This window comes from Squalius cephalus, assembly GCF_949319135.1.
Source record: "Squalius cephalus genome assembly, chromosome: 14".
Lineage (NCBI taxonomy): Eukaryota > Metazoa > Chordata > Actinopteri > Cypriniformes > Leuciscidae > Squalius > Squalius cephalus.
The window spans coordinates 36,214,125-36,230,444 of NC_137135.1; the positions used below are offsets into that span (position 1 = coordinate 36,214,125).

The window sequence follows — 16,320 nt, forward strand, 5'->3', positions numbered from 1 at the left end:
ACAGTTATTCACTCTGAGAGATGGAGCTTCATATGGAAGTGATCATTTGAATTTGTAGGCAAGCGTCTTAAAGTTTCTCCATCACAGAGAGCGTTCATGTCACAGTGAGTTTGTTCGAGTGCATGTTGTGTTGCATGAAGTCTCTGACCCGTCTGGCTCACGTTCACATATATGAATATGAGTAAATCAAAACAGCCTACTGAACCTACAAGTCTTTTTCCCGCCCATGGTTGTGCAACTACTGTTTGTTAGACTTGTTTTTGAGAAATTTGCAGTACCATATTTTACCAGCAGAGGATTTGTTTGATTCCTCAGCTGATTTAAAGGGATAGTTCGCCCAAAAATGAAAATTCTGTCATTTACTCGCCCTCAAGTTCTTCTAAACCTGTATGAATTTCTGTCTTTCTTTCGGTATCCAAACAGTTGATGGGCCCCATGTTTTTTTCCACATAGGTTCAGAACAACTTGAGGGTGAGTGAATGATGAGAGCATTTTCATATTTGCCCAGGACCTAAAATTAACTCTCGCCTAGTGCCAAATCCGAGTAACCCTAACCCTAACCCTAACCTAGACGCTGTGTTTTGTGCGCACACAAACCCGAAGCCGCGTCTCAGACAGCGCGCAAATACTAAACTGAACTCTCTTTCACGTCTACTTGCACTTGAGTGGACCAATTCACACAAAATTGTTAAAAAATAGCGAATATCCTAGTAAACATAGTCAGTTATGTCTTAAGTGAACATAAACAGTTGAGAAAGTAAACGCATACGTAACAGTATCAGTATATGAGATTGGTGCATTCGCTCTTAAAGGGACAGCAGCCTAATATTCCTGCTAATATTCCTGCTAATATTCCTGCTGTCTGTGTTTCTAATGTTAATCAAACAACAAAAGGACAAAGAAATATCACTCATTGCTCTTGACTGAGTAACTGTTGTAACTTTAATAAGGATTAATTAATAAGGATGTTTAATTTATACAGTGAAGACTGTGCAGTGTTATTTTATATTTGCTTGCTTTATAAAATTTCTGTTCCTGAAAAACCTGAAAAGCACTGTTTATTTCATTTGTGTCTGTTATATTTGATTTATTTGTGCTTTTGCTTGTAATTAGATTTTTATTGGAGTTTTATTTTATTACTGACTGTTTACTTGTCTTTAATATTGTTTTTAATTAATATTAGTTAGGCTAGTAGTTTTTACTGTGGTATCGAAATTGGAATAGAGAATTGTGAATTTTCACAGGTAGCTCAAATGTTGGTGTCATTACTGCCTATTTTTCCATAAACACTTTCATGGCAGGTAAAAAATATTTTCGGCCATTGACAGGAGTGGCATAAAGTTAGTTTTAGTGTCTGTGTATGCCTATTGTTTGATTTATATATATATATATATATATATATATATATATATATATATATATATATATATATAGGCCTATATATATATATATATATATATATAGGCCTATATATATATAGGCCTATATATATTAAGAAAGCTGATATCTTTAGAAAGAGAAATCATATTTGAACAAACATGGAGACTGCAGTCTGGAGGACTGATAATGTTGTGAGGTTCAGAAATATGAAGCACTTTATTTACCTCAGACTCAGCAAATACTGTTAAGTGTTAATTATTCACCAACACCATCGAAGGCTGAGTAAGTGTGTGACTAAGTAACCATAATATTTTATTGGAGTGGCTTTTATTGAATAATTTGAAGTATTTTAATGCACGAGGCGACGGCTTGCTCCTGACGTTAATAATGTGTAATTACGGCAAATAGTGTTTGTGCTCAGTGAATAAATAAATAAAAGATTGACTATTTTAACCAGTGTTTATATTTAGAACTAATGCTGTTGTATTCACTCTGCTTGTTTTCTGTGTTCGTGTTGCTGTTACTGTGTTGTTTTCCACTGGTTTCTGTTCACATCCGGTATAATCAGTCACCTGATCTAATCAAACGTTCCTTTGGGCATCAGATCGTGTCTCCAAACTCAATCACACGCACCGTCGAGGCTTTTCTGCCCTCATAAAACTACAGTCACCTGTCCTGAAACTGCCATCGACTTCAATTGAGTTTGATCTTCAACCCTGCATGTAAAGCAAAGGTTTATTGAGGCCTTGTTTTGATCGTCTTCACTCCGCCTGATGTTGAAGGTACATGACGTCTTTAGCGGATATTAAAGCTGTTCTTCAGATTCAGTGACAGGATGAAATGAAAGCATTGCTCGTGATGATGGAGAGATTGAGAGTTATTCTTAGCAAACATGCTCATAACTAGGTGTTTTATTTTATAAGCCCATGCACTTTTATGTCCCACATTTGTATGAAAACTAACATAGTTCAACATTACATCATTTATTTTCAAATGCTTTGCATGATTTTCTTCATCCCTGAACAAAATTTTCAATTACATTTTTGATTCTATAAAATTATATATAATAATACTTATATACTTATAATAATAATACTAATAATACTATATATATATATATAAACTGATAGCTAATAATGTTGCTATTTAAATATTTATTGTGTCATTATTTTCACAAATTATGTCTGTTTCCATCATTATTAACAACTTTCCCCTTTATAAACTTGTTTAGTTTTGGTTAATGAAGAGTTTGAGATGAAATGTGGCCCGTGATGTGTGAAGACAATGAGGAAAAATAAAGGTAAATATCACTTTTTTTATTGTTTGATATGTATTTTTATTGTGCATATTTTTTAACCAATCTATAATTTTGTGAAGTTTATGCAAAAGGTGCAAATATTGTTTAATTGCATGCATTTAGGATGCATACCGGTAATGTATAAAATGCTTGCCATGAAATTAGTCGTAGCAAGATTGGGCTTTAAAATTAAATTTCCACTTTTGAAAATGTTCAGAAAAAAAGATGATGTTTATTTATTGTATTCATTATTAAATATTGTTTAATCGTAATGATGGATGTTAGGGTTAGTAGGAAAATGTAATCAATGAAAAGTGTGTTTTAAGAGAGTTTGCACCAGATAAAACATCCTTCTTTCTCCTTTCTTTCAGCCTTTAAAATGAAATTTCAGGATGTTCAGAAAAAAAGATTTAAAAAAAAAAAAAAGGTATTAATTTATTGTATCATTTTATTTTTGTTATTATTAAATATTGTTTAATCGTAATGATGGATGTTGTTAGTAGAAAATGAAAAGTGTGTTTTCAGTGTGTTTACAGAAACACACATCAGTTTCAGTAAAAGCCTAATTAAATCAACAGCAGATCAAACATCCTTCTTTCTCCTCTCTCTGTTTCTCTTTCTCTGTTTCTCTCGCTCTTTCGTTTTCTCTCTCTCTCTCTCTCCCGTTTCTCCGGCTCTCAGACGCTGTAAGTCATGAGAGGATCAGAGTTCATGTTAATCATTGATCCGAGGTCTGTCTTCCTGCACTCCGAGATCTCCAGTGTTTACGCACGGATCTCAATGCGCTTCACCTTTTCTTTCCCCAATGATGCCTTTCTCCAGTTTTCCGGTTGCATTCATGCTCCGCTAGTTTGCTCAGGATGCTGCGAGTCTCATCCGCGTGTCTCTCTTTAATCCCAGCGCTGGTTTTATGTGGTTTGGATTATAAAGCATCCAAGCTGTGGCTCCAGCCTCTGAACGAGACGTTCCTGCAGACGGGAACGTTTCCCAGCGAGTTTCTCTGGGGCGTCGGGACCTCGGCGTTCCCGACTGAAGGCTCCTGGGATGCGGATGGGAAGGGTGAGTCCGTGTGGGATCGTTTCACACATCATCCCCGCACCAGTGACAGTTATCTCCGATGGGAAGAGGATTTGAAATCAGTTCAGTATTTGGGAGTGAAGTCCTACTCCTTTTCTCTCTCCTGGACTCGTCTTTTCCCGAATGGAGACGCCACGGAGAATCCCAACCCGGCTGGAGTGGAACATTACCGCCGTTTGATCAGCAGGTTAAAGGAGCTTGGGGTTGAGCCTGTGGTGACTCTGTTCCACTGGGATTTTCCGCAGGTCCTGCAGGAGCGATTGGGAGGCTGGTTGAACGGGAGCATGGAGGACGTTTTCGCCGATTACGCCTCGTTTTGTTTCCGAACGTTCGGCGGGGAGATCCGCTACTGGATCACGATGCATAACCCGTTCCTCCTGGCCATTCAGGGATACGGGACGGGGGCTCACGCTCCAGGGGTTGCCGGGGGTCACGCCGACCCCTTCATCGCGGCACACAACCTCATCAGGGTGAGTTCGGGCTCAGAGGTCAGAGGTCAGCCCAGCTGTGAGAAACAGAGCTGTGTGTCACGAGACGTTGGGAGCCTCCGATAGCCACAAGTGTGGGATACAGCAGTGTTACAAATATCACATTTCAACCCAAATTCAATATGGCTAAGTTTATTTATTTTGCATAATGAAGATAAAGCCACTTTATTTATGTGTGTGTGTGTGTTTTACAGCCTACAGAGGACATGCATTCATTTCTCTGATCATTTTAACATTTAACCAAATCTTTTTTTTATGGGCAAAAATCTTAAAGCAAGTGCACACACAGACACACACACACACACACACACAGACACACACACACACACACACACACATCACACACACACACACACACACACTCACATATTCACAGACACTCACACTCTCTCACACACTCACAAACACACACAGACTCTCTCTCACACACACACACTCACTCACACTCACACTCTCTCACACACTCACAAACACACACACACACACACATGTCTGGTTCACTATCTTTGTGGGGACTCTCCATAGACTTAATGGTTTTTATACTGTAAAAACTGTATATTCTGTCTCCTTACACTAACCCTACCCCTAAACCTACCCAACACACACACACACACACACACACACTAACCCTACCCCTAAACCTACCCATCACACACACACACACACACACACACACACACACACACACACACCCACTCACTCACTCACACACTCACACACACACACACACACACACACACACTCACTCACACAGACACACACAGACACTCACACACTAACCCTACCCCTAAACCTACCCATCACACACACACACACACACACACACTAACCCTACCCCTAAACCTACCCATCACACACACACACACACACACACACACTAACCCTACCCCTAAACCTACCCATCACACACACACACACACACACACACACACACACACACACACACACACACACACACACACACACACACACCCACTCACTCACTCACACACTCACACACACACACACACACACACACACACACACACTCACTCACACAGACACACACACACACACACACACTAACCCTACCCCTAAACCTACCCATCACACACACACACACACACACACACACACACACACACACCCACTCACTCACTCACACACTCACACACACACACACACACACACACACACACACACACACACACACACTCACTCACACAGACACACACAGACACTCACACACTCATCAGGGGTCATGCTCGTTCTTCACCTCAGCTGTGAAAGAGTGCATGTAGAGATGATGAGATCTTCACTGAGAAACAGAGCTGTGTGTCTCCAGACGTCAACCAGATGTTCAAATATTTCAGTCAAAAATGTCCTGGTCACATTTCAGCCCAAAATCAATACGGATTTTTTTTTTGCATGCAGATAAAGCCACTTTATTATTTTTTTATTGTTTTGCATTGACATGGCAATTAAGCTCATTTTACTTCTACTTTGCCCTTAATTAAAAAATGTATAACTGTAATGTCAAGATTTGTTAAGGGTTTTTAAAAAAAAAAATTCAAAAGTGATTTAAAAATTGATATATCATTTTTTTCTCCCTTATTTATTTAAAGCCTGCAGAGTCCATGCATTATTTCTCTGATCATTTTAATATTTAACAAAAGTCCATTTTTGGGCAAAAATCTCAAAGCAAGTACTCACTCACTCACTCACTCACTCACTCACACACACACACACACACACACACACACACATACATATTGAGGCCATGCATTTTTTTCTGTCTCGTTTTCTCGGATGATTATCAAAATCTACAATATAAGTTTTCAGGCGTTATCTACCGTCAGATAACTTATGCATTTAATTTCTGTTCTTACTTGCAAGCTCTTCAAAATGAACATACAAAATGTGTTAAATAGTGTAATGTAGAGATGAACTGTTATGCATTAAGTGATTTTTATATCTAAATATCTACATGTCTCTACATATGTGGTGATTCTGCTCAGATCTGACCGGTAGAAATATGTTTTAACTGCGTAAGATCATGAATTATGGAGAACATGACTGATATCTGCAGTGATGATGGTGTTGTGTGTCCGCAGGCTCATGCTAAAGCGTGGCACGTTTACGACCAGCACTTCAGACCTCATCAGCACGGTAAAGTCTCCATCACTCTCGGCTCTCATTGGGTGGAGCCTCATCAAGGCAAGGCCTCGCCAGACAATCTGGAGCTCTGTCAGAAGTCCATGGAGGCTGTGATTGGCTGGTTCGCAGAGCCCATATATGGAAGTGGAGATTACCCAGAGTCCCTGAAGGCCTCGAACCGCGGCGCCATCCCAGAGTTCACTCCACAGCAGAAGCTCTCAGTGAAGGGAACCGCTGACTTCTTCTCTCTGGCCTTCGAGCGGGAGACCCTGCGGGTGGCCCGAGGACTGTCCCTGTTCGGGCAGACGATGACCTTTGACCTCAGGAGTGTGCTGGTGTGGGTTCGGCACATGTACGGTGACCCGCAGGTGCTGGTGGCCGAGAACGGGTGGTTCTCTGACGCTTCTGTCGGAGTCGAGGACACGGTGGCCATTTATACCATGAAGAAGTTCATCATGCAAGTCATGCAAGGTGTGTGTGTGTGTGTGTGTGTGTGTGTGTGTGTGTGTGTGTTTTAAACCCTGTTTACACCTGGTATTGACATGCATCACAAATGCAGCTCATGTGAATTTGTAAAAATTTATTTGGGATTCACAAAAATTCATTCTAAACGCATAAAACACATATTTATTTGTTTCTAAATAATTATTTATTTATAATAAATACACTGCATTTACTTATTTTTAATAAATACATAAGTATACAAGTATATATAATTTTTCTAAATATTTGTTTCACATTCCCTTTTTTAATTAAATATTTATTAATAAAAAAATTAAATACATTAATTTTATTTATACAATATAAACAATTTATTTATATATTATTACATTTATTTATAATATATACACATACATAAAAAAGTATTTTAGTTATAATTAAATGTATTCATTTATAATAAATAAACAAAATGTATTTAATTATATTTAATAAATGCATAAATAAAAAGTATATATTTATAAATTATTTTATTTCTAAATATGTTTATTTTACATTAATATCTTTTAATTATTTATACATTATTAATACATGCATACATTTCCTTTATTTCTTCATTTCTTTGTATTTATAGTATATAGAAGAAATATTTCATGACAAATCCTCATTTGTTCATTAATTTTGTCTCCGTGTTTTATGATTTTGAAAGATGGGGTGAAATTTAAATCTGCTAAATGAACAAATGGATCACAATACATCTCCACAACACACCGGGTAATGATTAAAACATAGATGCGTTTATCTATTCTTTATATACTCAGCACTGTAAAAATGCTGAATATGACATACTTATATATGACAAGAAGAACCTTGAGATCAACAACTCAAAATTTGCTTTATTTTTAAAACCTAAAAAAAAAAAAATTTGGTTACACTTTATTGTAAGGTGTCATTGTTACAGTGTAATTATATATATATAAGAACTGAGTAATATTAAGTAACTACATGCACTTACTATAGGGTTAGGGTTTGGTTTAGGGTTAGTTGCATGTAATTATGTATAATTTATAGTTATTACTATAGTAACTACATGTAACAATGACACTGTAAAATAAAGTATTAACAATTTATTTATTTTTTTAAGTTTTAAAAATTGTAAGCAAATTTTGAGTTGTTGATCTTAACCATCTTAACCAAATTTTTAAAAAACAACTTAAAAAATCAATAAATTGGTAACACTTTATTTTACAGTGTCATTGTTACATAATAATGTAGTTACTATAGTAATAACTATAAATGATACATAATTACATGCATCTAAACCAAACCCTAACCCTATAGTAAGTACATGTAGGTAATTAATATTACTCAGTTCTTATATATATATAATTACACTGTAATAATGACACCTTACAATAAAGTGTAACCAAATTTCTAAAAAAAACAACTTAAAGCACATTTCTTTGCCATGGCCTATTCTTCCTTTTCATGATAATTTTTATAATTTTTATTCTATTACTATTGCACTCTCTTGTCTATCTCACTGAGATGATGTAAAGCACATTGGTCAGCATGTGTTGTTTCAATAGTGCTGTACAAATAAAAGTGACATTGACTTATATGGCATACGGAAGGCGCTATTTTTACGTGTGTGTGTGTGTGTTCCCTCAGCCGTGTCCGTGGACGGAGTGAGTGTGTTCGGATACACCGCCTGGAGTCTGGTGGACGGCTTCGAGTGGAATCACGGATACAGCATGAGGAGGGGATTGTTCTACGTCGACTTCAGTCAAGCCGAGCGCCACCGGGTCCCGAAGACCAGCGCGCACTTCTACAGACGCCTGGTGCGGGACAACGGGTTCCCGGACGACAACATCGAGGGCCGGTTCCCCTGCGACTTCCAGTTCGGTGTGTCGGAATCAGTATTACAGGTGATTTTGCATTGATTTAAAGGGTTAGTTCACCCAAAAATGAAGATTCTGTCAGTAATCACTCGCCCTCATGTTGTTCAACCCCGTCAGACTTTCGTTCATCCTCAAGATATTTCTGATGAAATCTGAGAGCTGTCTCACTCCTCCAAAGGCTTCTAGGTAATTGAGATCTGCCATCCCAGAAAAGTTAGTAAAGACATCGTTAAAATAGTCCAAGTGACTACAGTGGCTCAACCTTAAGTTTATCAAGCGGCGAGAATACTTTGTGCACAAAACAAACAAACAAAAATAACGACTTAGTTGTTTCTCTGAGTGCGTTCACGTAGTGTAACAGCAGCGCTTCTGGGTTGTACGTCCGAACGGAGGCTCACTATTGGCCGACGCTGCTCATGTGATGCTGACCAATAGTGAGCCTCCGTTCTGACGTACAGAAGCGCTGAACTCACTCAGAGAAACAACTAAGTCGTTATTTTTGTTTGTTTGTTAGAGAAACACAGAAGAAAATGAAGGGTTGAATAAAGTCGTTATTTTTGTGTTTTTTGCGCACAAAAAGTATTCTCGTCGCTTGATAAACTTAAAGGAGAACTAGATGTATAAACATAAAGAAGTAGATGTGAAAGATATGAATAAAAGTGATGTTATTTCAGCCAGCGCACATACCTGTATTTACATCCTGTTTTCGGTTGAAGTCCACAGTAGTCGATTGTCGAGTTCACGCGCATTGGTTTAGTACGTACGATCATGCGCCCGAACTCGACAATCGACTACTGTGGACTTCAGCCGAAAACAGGATGTAAATACAGGTATGAGCACTGGCTGAATAAACATCATTTTTATTCATATCTTTCACATCTACTGCAGTCAGATTCACTCGTGTTCACTCTGAAGGAATCACTCACATGACCTGTGCACTTGTAATGACACATCAAGGATGTTAAGAGGCTAAAAGCAGGTTTAAAACTTGCCCCATTGAAGTCAACAGGGTGCACATTTTAAAAAGAGGATAACACGGTGTAGGCAACACCGATTTTTGTCGTTGTTCTCTGTACTGACAGCACTGCAAATTTACAAAAAAGCTCAATGTTAAAATTGACCGGAGTTCTCCTTTAAGGTTGAGCCACTGTAGTCACTTGGACTATTTTAACAATGTCGTTACTAACTTTTCTGGGATGGCAGATCTCGATTACCTAGAAGCCTATGGAGGAGTGAGACAGCTCTCAGATTTCATATATTGGGTGATAATATTGCATAACAAGTGATTTATAAGCTATTTTTTGTAGGCCGGTCATTTTTGACCGGGAACACCACAAGTGTGACAATGTGCCATTTTGTACAAAATAAAAGTTTTTCAAAACAAAATTCCTGGTGAAAAATTAAAGTAGACTAGTGTGATCAACAGTGCCAATTTTCTTCAGATTTTATTTAATATTTCCAAAATTATTCAAAAATAATATTTTTTTTACTAAAAAAATTAGATATTAATTGTAATATTTTTAATTTGTGTTCTGAAGATGAACGAAAGTCTGACGGGGTTGAACAACATGAGGGAGAGTAATTACTGACAGAATCTTCATTTTTTGGTGAACTAACCCTTTAACATTTTGAAAACTCTTTACTTTGTCAAAATGTCCGTCTTGGCGAGTATTTACATAATGAATAATAAATGGAATTAACAGTTGGGAAAGAAATCGGATGCGTATCATTATATTAGATCCATGCATTCGGTCTTAAAGCCTAAAGCCTAATATCTGCCGCTGTCTGTCACTAACGTTCAGCACAAGACAACATCACTCTCTGCTCTCTTGACTGAATAACTTTAGTAGGTTTAATAAGAATCAGTGGACATTTGATTCGTACAGGGAAGACTATGCAGTGTTTTAAACTTTAACTCAGGGTTTTATGACTATTTTGACAACAGATTGTTTAATGCAGTACTGTGTTTTAAATGGTGCTTATAGATAAATCCATAGGCTTGTTCCAGTCTGGATACCCTTCTCAAAATTGGGAAGAACGTGTATAAGATCGTGATATGAAATTTTGGGGAGATCGCCCACTCTTACTTGTACTATTTACATTTACATTTATGCATTTTATCCAAAGCGACTTACATTGCATTTTAAGGTACACATTTACATTCTTATCAGTTCTTGCTTTCTCTGGGAATCGAACCCATGACCTTGGCGTTGCAAGCGCCATCGCTCTACTGTTTGAGCTACAGGAATGCAGTTGTATGTATACTGTTTGTGTATACTATACTATTTGTGAACGTTTGATATAAATGTGTTCTCCCAGGTTCATCTGCACCCGTTCTCGCCCCAGTTCACGGATCCGCACCTGTACCGCTGGAACTACTCCGGCGACGGCGCTCTCAAACCCGTGACGGGGATCGAGCTTCACAACCGGGCCGCCCAGTGCACTGACTTCCTCTACATCCAGCGCCACCTGCTTCTCCTCGGGGTCACGGGGTCGTCACACTACCGCTTCGCCCTGGACTGGACCCAGCTCATGCCGAGCGCCGACCCGTCGTCTGTGGACGTGGAGAAGGTTCGGTTCTACAGGTGTGTGTTGAGCGAGCTCATCCGTAGAGGAATCCAGCCGGTCGTGACGCTGTATCATCCCAGCAACCGGTCGCATTCGCTGGGAATGCCTGAAACGCTACATGCTAACGGCGGATGGAGGAACCACAGCGCCGTCGAGGCCTTCGTTAACTACGCTACGTTCTGTTACCAGGAATTCGGTGGGTTGGTACCGACGTGGATCACTATTAATGAGCCGAACCGGTTAACGGAAGCGTACGGCGGGACGGCGGAGGACAGGCGGATGGTAGCGCGTCACTTGCTTCTAGCGCACGCTAAAGCGTGGCGCGTTTACGATACACGCTTTCGCCGCCAGCAGGGGGCGACGGTTAGTTTCGCGCTTCATGCTGATTGGGTCGAACCAGCCAATCCGTTCGTAGAATCGCATGAAGCTGCACGGCAGGATTTTTTGTCGTTCGAACTAGCTCGTTTTCTCGACCCCTTGTTTGAGGGGCGTGGCAACGCTCTGATTGGCTTCACCGACGACGAGAGGGAGGAGCTTAAAGGAGCGCTGGATTTCATCGCTCTGAATCACTTCACGACACATCTGGTGTCACCGTTACACAAACCTTCACCACGAAACCCAAACCCGGCGAACCAGGACCACGGCTACCTGCTGATGACCGACGTCACCTGGCCGAAGTCGCCCCGGGGACAGGCGCTCGTGCCCTGGGGTCTCCGCAGGGTGCTGGGATGGGTGAAGGATCGCTATGGCGACGGCCTGCCCATCATCATCACAGCGTCAGGGGTGGATGATCAAGCATCCCATAATGACCAGCTGAGACAACGCTATATCAGGGACTACCTGCAGGAGGCGCTGAAAGGTGAGCTGAATCTGAATATAATGATTGAGGAATTTCAGAAGCACACTTTTGGCTGTTTTTTAATTATCATTATTTTTATTTTGTTCTTTATTATATTTTATTTTATCATTACTTTAATTATATTTTTTATTTGTAGTTTATTTTCTTGTTTTATTTTAATATTGATTTTATCACTAGTTTAGTTTATTTTTTGCTTTTAATTTTAGTTTAGTTTACTATTTTATTTTATCATCATTTTTTTGTTTATTTTTATTTTTATCTTATTTTTAGTGTATTTTAACATTATTTTATCACTATTTTAGTTAATTTATTGTACTTTTATTTTTAGTTTATTTTTTTAATTTGTTTTATTATTTTTTGTGTATTTTTTTATTTTATTTTAATAATATTTTATCTTTTTTTTATTTTATTTTTTTAAAAAAAAAATTATCATTATTTTTTTAGTTTATTTTTAATATTCTTGGTGATCAGATTTATCAGACATTGTTTTATTGCATGTCGCATGACCATTAACCGAAATCATGTCTTGTTAAATTATTTAAAATATTAACTAAATCTTAAATTTAAACTAAATTTAAACCTTAAACCAAATCAACCAGTTTTAAATCAGAAAAATACAATCATATAAAAAAATGTAGGTCAAGCCTCTGATATTTTGGCCATCATGATAATATGAGGTGTTGCCTGAGCAAACATCACTAATGAGCTGTGATTATGAAACATGTTCCTATTATATAATAACAGCATCAGAGATTAGCTGTATTGCAGAATGCTAGAGCTGCAGTGTGTGTTATCTAGTGTTATCTGTTCTAACACAAGAACACAGCGTAATCAGCCTCTTCCTCTGAGGTGCGACATCATGGGGTCAAAGGTCATCCTGCTGTTTATGAGTGACCTTTGAGATGGAGTGACACACAGGGTCACATGGACATCATGAGGAGACTGTCTGATCCTTGAGCCCGATGAGGGTTTTTACAGTGTTTGTGCGGATGTGAGTCACAGTCGCTTCCTCTCGTGTGTTTGTGTGTGTTTGTGTGTGTGTGTGTGTGTGTGTGTGTGTGTGTGTGTGTGTGTGTGTGTGTGTGTGTGTGTGTCCTGACAGAGTAGTCCATGTGATTAATCTGTGAGCAGTGTGTCCTGTGTACATATTTGAGAACAGTGCTGTGTGTGTTATAGAGGCATAGAGGAGGAGCGGCGGCAGTGAAGAGAGAGAGAGGACCAGGCCTGGACTTATGCTGTGTTTTGTTTATGTTTTATTATATTGTCCATGAGGGGGTGCCGTCTTTGTTTATTTTATGATTATTAAGAACAACTAACCTCGTTACAAAAATAAAATACATTTTTTAAATCCAAAACTTAAAGATAAAAAACTTCTTTTTTATTTATTTATTTATTTATTGATTACCTGTATGTCCACGTGACCATTAACCAAAATCAGAGAACCATGAACTACTATAAATATAGAATTGTGAATGCATTGATAAATTATTGAAATATTAACTTATTTAAATATTATTGTAAATATTATTGTTAACTCAAAGTTGCATGTAAACTGTACTTTTTTGCATAGCAATATGAGCTCTAGTACTAGTGTCAACTCACCTCTCTCTCAATTCAATTCAATTCAATTCAATTCAATTCAATTCAATTCAATTCAATGTGTGCTTTATTGGCATGACAATTATTTCAATGTATTGCCAAAGCATTTCCAATCATCATACATGTACATATACATACATACAAAACAATAAAAAAGGTAAGTAGAAACATCAACATTTCAGAATTCTATGAACAATTTAGAATTCAGTGTGTGTGAGTGTTTGTGAGTGTCTACAACAGATCCTGAAACGATGTTTAGACGGCTGGAAGCTTATTACAGACTCACGAATAATGTGGTTTTCTTTTGTGATGTATGGCGTTTTAATGAGGGACTATAGTACAAAATGATCAGCTCATTGTGACCAGCTCATTTTTTTGATAACTGCCAGTAATGTAACGTGATGTAAAGTTGATAGAATAATAAAATGCTTGTTAAACCTCTCCCCCCCCCCCCTCTCTCTCTCTCTCTCTCTCTCTCTCTCTCTCTCTCTCTCTCTCTCTCTCTCTCTCTCTCTCTCTCTCTCTCTCCCTCCCTCTCTCTCCCTCTCTCTCCCTCTCTCTCTCTCTCTCTCTCTCTCTCTCTCTCTCTCAGCTCGTGAGTTGGACGGGGTCAATCTAAGAGGTTTTTATATCTGGAAGCTTCAGGATCATCACGATCTTCGGTTTGGTCTCTTCACCTCCGCCGCTCGTCACTCTCGACCCAAAGCGTCCGTCGACCTTTACCGTGACATCATCACCCGCCGCGGCTTTCCGTCCGCCGCTGACCTCCGACCTTTCACCTGCCAGGTCACGGTCAAGCGGACGACCTGTGAACTCTGCACACACATCGCAGAGAACAAACCGCTGCTGTTCTTCAGCGTGTGTGTGTCCGTCAGCATCTCGATGCTCAGCGCGCTCATCATCATCTCTGTGGTGAGGAAGAGGAGGATGAGGAAGAAGAGAGTGGTTAACGTCTGGCCGCAGAGACTCGCTGTCCCGCAGAGGTTCCCCATGATGAGGGTCGCACTCAGAACCGGGCGCTTACACTATTAAACCGGCTGAGACAGTTAAACACAGAACATGTGCATAAACACACTGGGATCTCACCGCACACACTTAACCTCACACTCACTTCCCTCGGGTCAGTTCAACCCGGAACTAGGACTTTTGTCGCACTTGAACCACGAATACCACGGAAAAAAATGAATGGATGGATTCGAGGAGTTTTGTGGTTGAAATTTAAAAAAAGTAACAAATCCTTCTTTCGTGGGTCAATTTGACCCCCATAGGAATGAATGGAATGCAATGAATGCTTTAATACACATAGAAAAACCTAAAAATGCTCAAAATTCAAACTAAAAATGCTAAAACTTTGCCAAAAAAATTATTTTATAATGTGTGTCTGAAAGCATACTGAAGCGAACTGACTTCAGGAGCGGATCTAGACCCAGCGGAACAGCTCGTTTGCTCCAGATAGAGATATGAGGTCGGCTAGAGGTCGGCTAGAGGTCAGCTAGAGGTCGGCTAGAGGTCGGCAAAGACGCCCAATGTAGAATATTTAAAATTTAAGTGGAAAGAATGTAAGGAATGTGCTTAAATTATTTTTGTATTATTTATTGATCAAATCTAGTGATTTAAAGGTAAATCAAATCAAAAATGACAAAAAATCTCAAAAAAAAAATATTTTATTTAAAAAATAGAAAAAATTATTCTCAAAATAAAATGAAATAAGCTTTCAGGACAAAAAAATAAAATAAAAATGATTGTCTAATTTTAGGGCTTCTGATTATTTTGACCAGCGAAGGGAAAGATTTGTTACAAAGTGTGAGGGAAGGATGAAGGTTAAAAATCTAATATCTCCAGACTGGCTGTGAACCGACAAACACGATACACTTTAAAACACACACATGTCAGTAGAGCCCAAAGACCTGAACATTACCTGTGTTAACATGAGCCGTGTGTGATTAAAGCCCTGTAAACTTTACACGCAAGGATACAAGAAAAGCACTTTTTATACATTTAGAAATATACACACAGGAACTGTATCAGTATCACCAGAAGTTCATCCAGCTTAAATAGTAGTCTGAACTCAATGATGATTTAGACATTACATGGCTCAAATAGTGCATGTTTTTAGGGAATAATTAATATAAGTGCTTTGACAAAAATTCAAGACTCACATATCCTCAAGAATGATTCCTTTATTTACATCCATTGTAAGTTCTCGACTGTTAAGCTATTGAACTGTCAGGAAGGATTGTGGTGGTGTTGTTTTGTGAGCAGAACTGTAATATTTCTGGAGGAACTGTATGATATCTGTCCATTAGGTGGCGCTGCTGCATCTGAAATTTCCTCACACTGGATGGCATCAGTTCTAATGATTAATTGTTATGTAAAACTATGTATTTACATCGAAAAATAAGTACGATGTGCTTATTGTGTTGATGTTGTACTGTAAAACAATTTTGCTGCTTTTTTAATTACATACATTTATTACAGCTGTAATAACATGCAGGTATTTTCAAAATATAATTACAATGTATGTACACAATACGTCCATTGTATCAAATTATTAATTTCAATGTAAGTGCATAGTAC

At 38.5% G+C, this 16,320-nt stretch overlaps 1 protein-coding gene across 2 annotated transcripts; it reads left to right on the forward strand.

The window, feature by feature from the left end:
- Nucleotides 1–3,389: 3,389 nt before the first annotated feature.
- On the forward strand, nucleotides 3,390–15,393 carry klb (klotho beta). Of its 2 annotated transcripts, none has more exons than XM_079892129.1 (5): nucleotides 3,390–4,224; nucleotides 6,336–6,849; nucleotides 8,488–8,744; nucleotides 11,037–12,144; nucleotides 14,336–15,393. In XM_079892129.1, the coding sequence occupies exons 1-5, from the start codon at nucleotides 3,538–3,540 to the stop codon at nucleotides 14,773–14,775; spliced, it is 3,006 nt and encodes a 1,001-aa protein (XP_079748255.1). In that variant the 5' UTR covers nucleotides 3,390–3,537; the 3' UTR covers nucleotides 14,776–15,393. The 2 variants fall into 2 exon arrangements, with proteins under 2 accessions (XP_079748255.1, XP_079748256.1); XM_079892130.1 differs by lacking the exon at nucleotides 14,336–15,393 and adding an exon at nucleotides 13,247–13,262.
- The last annotated feature ends 927 nt before the right edge of the window (nucleotides 15,394–16,320 follow it).

Bases quoted from the DNA above. Each gene is read 5' to 3' on its own strand.
- klb (XM_079892129.1), top strand. From the start codon at position 3,538: ATGCTGCGAGTCTCATCCGCGTGTCTCTCTTTAATCCCAGCGCTGGTT. The intron at 6,850-8,487 runs GTGTGTGTGTGT...GTGTTCCCTCAG, and splicing joins CATCATGCAAGTCATGCAAG to CCGTGTCCGTGGACGGAGTG. The intron at 12,145-14,335 runs GTGAGCTGAATC...TCTCTCTCTCAG, and splicing joins CCTGCAGGAGGCGCTGAAAG to CTCGTGAGTTGGACGGGGTC.